Raw genomic sequence first — 7,559 nt, forward strand, 5'->3', positions numbered from 1 at the left:
CATTTCTAAGAAATAGGGCAGCTGCTATCTTAATAAATTGCAAAAAGATCTTAAATGTAACCTTCCCAGAATTCACAAATAAAGCATATTTGATTCACACTTTAAGCTGAAAAAGAAATCACCCCAGAGATAGACTGATGGGCATTTCATTCATATGATAGTAAACAAAATTGAACCCCTTAACACAGAAGTTAAACATATTATAAAATCAGTAACTCAGGGGCACCTGGCTGGCTCAGTCCGTAGAGCGTGCAACGCTTGATCTCAGGGTCACGGGTTCAAACCCCATGTTGGGCATGGAGCCTACTTAAAAAAAAAAAATCAGTAACTCCTAAAAATACTACAAAGAAACAAAGCTAGCTATTTTCATCCACTTTTTTTTTTTCTGGTACGTTTGGTAATAGCAGAAGACACTTCTAAAAAAGCAACCCCCTTCCTAGTGATTACTCTTGACATAAGAGGGCTTCTGGTTTACCAGGATAGCCACATTCAGATGTAGAATATCCTTTTCCCCTTCACAAAAGAGAAAAGGCCATAGTCATGAGCCTCTGGGCTCAGCTGTGTGTACCAAGAGCCCTCCCTTGCCTCAGCGCTTGAGTAATGACGAACGCATTCCATACAGCTGGTGAGGAAGACGACTCAAAGAAACTGCCGCATCAGCTCCACATATTTTTAAAAGCGATGCAAATTGAGGTGGAGAGAGAGTGGGAGAAAAACCATCTCCTGACAAACAACTTTATTTTGGGATAATTTAGCTAACAGTCTCAGAGATGCAGATCTTGTTTGATGTTTCCTTTAGATTTAAGAAAGATGGCCCAGAATTTTTATTGTTTCCATGTAATATCTAATATTAAATGTCACCAATTCTCAACAGCTATTCTTAGGTAATGATGGTAAGTGCAGATAACATATTGCATGCGTATAGTGCTTTTCTGTTTAAAATCATTTTTACACACATTGCCAATTTATGATTATTTTGTTTTCACAGTATCAAATATCCTGACCTACTTGATCTACAAATAAGCTTAGAATTCCATATGTACTTAGGCAAAACTTGATTAATAGAGGAATAATATTTATACTTATAATGTAAATTTAAATTGGTTTGAAATGTCAGACAAGGGTTTCTTACTTTGTTGTTTTTGGCTTTTAAAGAAGATAGAAATGCAAGAGAAGGGGCTATTGAAAAAAGAGAGGAAAGCAAGAGAGAGACTTGAAGTGGCTTAAAACAGCTTTGTCCTAAACTCTGAATTTATTTGACCTTTTCCTGAATGGAGCACCTGAATGGAATTGACTAGACTCCTAATAGTTAATAGTGGCAGTTTGAATGGAAGGAAAGACAAAGGCTCAACACTGAGGTCTTGGTTTAGGGTATGACAGTCAAACAGAGGTTTCTGATTATCAGCAATCTCCATGTAGTTGCTTTTGGACTTACCCTAAACACCTGGGTAGCTTTCAGATTAAGGGCCAGCAAAGCTTAGTGAATTCAATATGCTGTTTGAGTAACTGAGCTATGAGGGGTTCATTGTTGTTTTTTTTAAGTCATGGCAAGGGTGTTCCTGGAGTAAGACATCCAAGACTTGACTTTGCCAGAGCAAATGGGACTGATGTCCAAGGACCAGTGCTGGGCCTCTCCCAGGCTGTCCCGTCCCCTGGAGATTAGAGGACACGTACAAGAATCACCAGGCATTTCTATTTTGCCAAAGGGCTCTTATGAAGAGTAAATAAAGGGACAAATGTACTGTGAAAAATGTACAAAGGTATCATTCTTAAATATGACAGAGAGCATCAACTGTCCTCTATCAAAAGGGCATCATTGTTATTTGCTGTTTCTTCGAAACAATTACCAGGTGGCTGAAGAGGTTGTAGGTTTATGTTTATCTTCCTGGTAGACTGTTCCACATGAAAGAAGTGAAGTTTCAGGAGAGAAAAGAGCATGGACAAGTACTGGGGTTGATATGAGGTGGAGTGACAGAATAGCTTTTAAATCTTTTCTTTCTAAAAAGTTAAATATCAACCCCCCACCTCCCCACCCCCGCTGCAACAGATCACGAATTTTATTTAGAATGATGATCCAAAATGTTAGAGTGAGGTGTTCTTGAATGGTTAGCTAACTTTTAACACCCTCTTGAATGTTTCTATAAGGTGTGAAATTTGAAGGGTGAAAAGCACTGCTTGATATCAGATGATTCTCATTCCTATATACTGAGGACAAGCAGGAGAGCGCAGCTCTGAAGCTCAAAAGTGAGGTGTGCCTTACTTTCTGACCCTGCCGATTTCAGAAGGGCAGCGGTGAGGTTTACATGAGATGTAAGTAAAACACCGAGAAGAGTGCCTGGCACACAGTAGATGGTCTGTAAATGTTAACTAGCACCAGTTGCAGCAGTCAGACAATTCGTTTTTCACCGGTCTGGGACAATGGCCTGTCTCCGAACGCCTCCGTTACTCTCACTCTTCAAACTAGAATTCCACTATTGCATACTCTACGCCTCCTTTAGAGTTTTAAAGATTTTGTATTATCCGAAGTCCTGATTTAAAACGCAGCTAGCTCTCAAAGAGGTATGATCTCAGTGCACTTTAGTTAATACTTAGTCAGGGAAAGGGACTTTATTAATAAATGCATGGCGGATGCTAGCGCTGGCGCAGGGCTCTCCCCACTGAGCGAATGGGAATGAAGAAAATGAACATTTACTGCGTATTCACTGGGGCTATGTGAAAGGCCTTCTGCATATTTTGACTCTCTTTATCTTCACAACAACTCTGCAAGATTATTGCAGATGATTGTGCAGGATCCTGCAGAGTAAGTGATTAAGCCAGAATTCACCGCCTATGTTACTTTATGCAGATTTGACTAATGCTTCAGACTTCGATTTTATCGTGAGCCAATCATGTCAAGCACTCCACTAAACGAGTCTACATACATATGCTTGAATTGTACTGGGCTGTTTACCACCTAATTAAGTTGTCTCCAGATGGAAGAACAGATAAAAGTTTAACATGAAAACGACTTATGTTTATTCATGTAGGCGAATACAGGGGGAGAAAAATCTTCATGAGGGGAAAAATCTCAGAAAAAGACATCTATAGACTTTTTGCTCTGGAAAAATGATGAGGTACATGGGGTTTTGCCACACTCCATTCTTTTCTTCAATACCTAATACCTCATGCACTAGCATTCTCAGTGTATTTATTAAAGAAGTCTCTTTCACTGATAACGTATTAACTAAGGTGTATTATGGTCAGATCTCTTTGAGAGCTAGATGCATTTTAAGTCAGGACTTTGGATAACACAAAATCTTTAAAACTGTGAAGGAGGTGCAGAATACGTAATGGTGAAATTCTAGGTGTTAAGAGTGATAATATGGGAGAAATTTGGGGACGGGGCATCATCCCAGACCTTTCAAAAGATACAACATATTCTGCCTTTCAGTCAGCTCAGAGGATATGATTATTTTTCATCTATTTCTTTGCATTTAGTTTGTGGACTGTCTCAAGATCATAGCCCTGTGTTATCAAAAGCCTGGTTGTCTTTCACCACCATATGTAGCATCTTTTAAAAAGATATTCATTTTTTAAAAGTTTAATCATATGTTGTTTTCATCTGTACTTATTTGGCTCTGTGAGGTTCAAAGGAGAACAGAACATTTTCTCCTAGGTAACTAGCAACTGTATATTTTTGGTTATAGGTTTCTTACTAATGTGAAATATTTAGATCCTTAATTTATCCTGCATTCATATGAGCCTGTTGCTACATGCATAGGAAATAGTTCATCCTCAGTTTCCAAGAGTCCTCTTCTTTCTCCACTTTCCCCTCACCTGAGGCTTCTCCCAGACCTTCCAGATACTAGGCACTCTATACCTTTGGTTTCTTTTCAATCTCCTTTCCCTGCCCAATGTGGCATATTGTCTACAGTAGATACTATAAAAACTGTTTTGTAGCTAGTTCAGAAATTTGAAACACTAAACAATACTTCTTTTAATTTTTCACAAAGAAAGAAAGAGAGAAAGAGGAAGGAAGGAAAGAAGGAAGGAAAGAAGGAAGGAAGGAAGGGAGGGAGGGAGGAAGGAAGGGAGAGAGGGAGGGAAGGAAGGAAGGAAATTAGGCTGGTACCATGAACATTTCTTTAGAATAGAGGGAAAACCATCCCTGTGATTCAGGAGCATTCAGGAAGGATAACTGGGTAAGAGATCATAAAGTAAGGTCGATTAAAAGTCTTAACAAGAAAATGACACTGTGATTAGCCAAGTCCTTACTGCAAAAGAAAAAGTTGGTTGGTAAGTTTACCAGAATTCTGGAAATCCGTGAAGCAGCAGCATAAGTGGTTTGCCTCTTTCACCAGCAGCAACATAATGAAATCTTAACCCCGAATCCTGCAGTACAAAATAGAGGGCATGGAATTTTAGTGATATTTTGCCAAAAGTAGTGCATTTAGTATTTCCATTTCATTAAAGAAAAAGCTCACTTGCATTATTTTTAATATCAAGAAATAAAATATTATTAAATTTCAAAAAGAAAAAAGCTCCATGATTTATTAATAGAGTAAATTAGATTTACTTTTGTTGACATTCCCTTTATAGTACCTTGCCTTCTTGTTCTACCTACAAGGTCAATTTATATGTTACAAGCTTCTGGAACAATGTCACAATTTGTGACTTTCATCTTACTGATGTGTCACATTTCATCTCATTCAAATTCCACAGGACATGTAAATAATTCTGATCTGAATTTATATTCTTGCCATGTTTACCTCCTAGTCATGTACTTTTCTCAGCTTGCCCGTCAAGAGCTGTGCCATCAGTTATATAATTCACACCTCCTTTCCTTATTTTTAGTTCTCTCCTTCCCACATTATTATTTTAAGTCGAGAGTTGCATGTAGAGCTCCCCTTGCTTCCTGCTCCTCATGTCATGTCAATGTATTTCTAACAGCAGAATTCTCTGAGTGCTCAAGACTTCTCTCTGCATGTGGGAGACAAGACTGCCCAAGGAAAATAAAAGGCATGGGAGTGAGACAGGAATACAGCAAGTAAAAAGCAAACCGAAAAGAAGAAAATGGAGAAAAAAAGCAAGAAAGGAAAACAAAAATTCAGAAAGAAGTGAAGAAAGAAACCAAGAACCCAAAGATGAGCACAGAGACTGAGTTTTATATCAGGTAACCCAAGCAAGAGGGTTTCCAGATGTGAAAAAAAAATCTTACAAGGTCATTTAATTCAACCCTATCATTTTTACAGATTTGGAAACTAAAGTCCAAAGATATTAACATGGGTCATAAAGGTGCTTGGGAGCAGGGCTGTGACCAGAACCCCATTCTGTCCTACCTTACAGGACAATGTTCTTTCCACTCCTTGGTTCTGTCTCTGGGGAAACTCTTTAGGTAGTCAGATTAAGAGGAAACGCATTATGAGGAATTCCAGATGACTCTTTTTCACTGCTTCTCCTCCTCAGGTTGGACTAAGATAACAAATTTGACTTTGCCCTCAACTGCAGAATGCCTTTCTAGAAGTTCAATAACTTCTTTTATTGGTGATGAGTCTTGGCCACTTGATTGGACTTAGTGAACAAATAATTAATTGCACTTACTATATACTAGGCACTGTTCTAAGTTTTTGTTTATTTGGGTTTGTCTGTTTGTTTTACAAATATCAATTCATTTCATTCTCATGCCAACCCCAGGCTGAATAAGGGTAAGAAAAATGTGCCCTTGCTCTTTTGAACTCTAGCAGTTGGACCATCTAGCTCCTAATAGGAATCCTGCACTTTGGTGACATAAATATCCCCTCATGTGAGGCTAGTTTTGAAAGGCCTGTGAGTCAGACTGCAGGGTGCATCCTGAAGGGCCATATCCCTTCACCACCTGGAGCCTCAGGAAATGGAATATCCGTGGGCTGCCAGGAGGCTTGGGATAAGCATGAACAGTTCCAGTCTGAATGCATGGTTGACATTTACTTTTTATTCCATTCCTTTGGTCTCTGACTTCATAAGTCTGCTTCCTTCTCACAAACATACACCATTTATTTATTGTTTCATGCTGGTTAGGTCATCTCTGCATGTTCCATTCTGCTACTCTGAATAAAGTCCTATTTCCAATGACTTATTCTATTTACTCTTCCAATCTCTAAAATTTAGGCAAGGACAGCCTCATGAGACAGTAGGGCACGACCAGGAACAATTCCCTACAGCTGATCTGAGCTCTAAAGGGCAAAAAGGTGACAGGAGACAGCCTTCCCTTAGAGAGAGCAGAATTATTCTGGGTTGTTGCGGTGGAGCAGGAGGGGACAGTAATAGATATATAGGACCCTGATGAGAGAACCGCCTCATAACCTATTCTCATTCTCTCTGTCTCTCTGTGTCTCTCTGTGTCTCTCTCTGTCTCTCTGTCTCTCTCTCTCTCACACACACACACACACACAGACACGGTCCTGACCCCTCTCCCGCCACACCTCGCCCCCCTTGCCTTGCCTCCCCCTGGCATCTTCCCTGTCCCCGCCGCGCGCTCTTGCGAGCCCCAGGAACACTAGGGGACGCTGGGCGTCATGGAAGGAGCAGCCCAGCGCTCTCTGCCCTCATGGCCGTCACGTTCCCTCCCGATACCGCCGGGCCCGCGCCGGCCTTCACCTTGATCCGCACGTAGCAGTGGGTACCCAAAGAGGGGTCGTTCAAACACGCAGGGGGGTGTTCCCGGGCGGCCCTCCGGAAGGTCTGCGCGGGTCCCTTGCCGATGCTCCACAAAAGTTTGAGCAGGTAGACGGAGGCGCAGAGTCCGCAGTAGCAGTAGACCAGGGACCAGAAGAGCAGGGACCGGATCGTGACCGTCAGGCGGAGCAGGCAATCCCGCAGCCTCGCCATCGGGCGGGGCCGGCGGCGGGGCCCGCTGCCCTTCGGGGACGCGGGAGCAGCGGCGCTCGCTCGGGCTCCGGAGCGAGACAGCCCGCGCGGCGGCGCGCCAGGCCCGCCAGCCGCTCCGCGGGAGCCGGCTCCGCGCGCGCCTCCCCGCGGGCCCCCGGGGCGGCTGCGCTCGGCCGGCGTCCCGTGGCCCGGCCGCGGGCTCCCGCACTCACGGTGCGCGCTCCGGGGCCGCTGCGCCCTGCCCGGGAGCGCCGCTGGGCAGACCCCCTGCGCTGCGGGTTCCGCCCCGGCCTGGGCGAGGCTGGGACCGGCCTTCCTCCGCAGAGTGTGATCCCAGTTCTAAACCGCTCAACTGTGGGGAAGATGAAGGGGAGACTTGCCCAAATCATCCTGGGAAGCGCAGAAGGAAGCGCCGCTCTTACTTTGACCAGTGTTCAGGTCCTCTCATTGCCCAGTCAACTGGTGCAATTTCATTAGGCCTTTTTCTGGATCATAGAATTATGGGGCGCGGGGAAGAGAGGCAGTGAACGACGATTTTCATACTACATGACGGATATTATTACTTTATTCATTCCTAACATTCTTCTGACGGTGTTGATACTCTCCAACAAGGTTCAGAGTGGTTATCAGCCCAGCCAGGCCTCTCTGGTTCTAAAGGCAAGCCTCTGGAAAGCCCTGGTCTGTTTTCTATCCCTGTAAGTCTTTCCTTTGCA

The 7,559-nt window shown here is 43.2% G+C and overlaps 1 protein-coding gene across 1 annotated transcript in view; it reads right to left on the minus strand.

The window, feature by feature from the left end:
* The window catches only part of EPHX4 (epoxide hydrolase 4), a 42,080-nt gene extending 35,145 nt beyond the window's left edge, over window positions 1-6,935 (minus strand). The window contains exons 1-2 of the mRNA XM_032423872.1: window positions 6,616-6,935; window positions 4,286-4,371 (exon numbers count right to left, since the gene is read on the minus strand). Coding sequence (XP_032279763.1) covers window positions 4,286-4,371; window positions 6,616-6,846 — 317 coding nt within the window. The 5' untranslated portion in view covers window positions 6,847-6,935. The remainder of the gene's footprint in view (window positions 1-4,285; window positions 4,372-6,615) is intronic.
* Window positions 6,936-7,559: the final 624 nt, after the last annotated feature.

Source organism: Phoca vitulina, unplaced genomic scaffold (genome assembly GCF_004348235.1).
Source record: "Phoca vitulina isolate PV1807 unplaced genomic scaffold, GSC_HSeal_1.0 scaffold2, whole genome shotgun sequence".
NCBI classification, from domain to species: domain Eukaryota; kingdom Metazoa; phylum Chordata; class Mammalia; order Carnivora; family Phocidae; genus Phoca; species Phoca vitulina.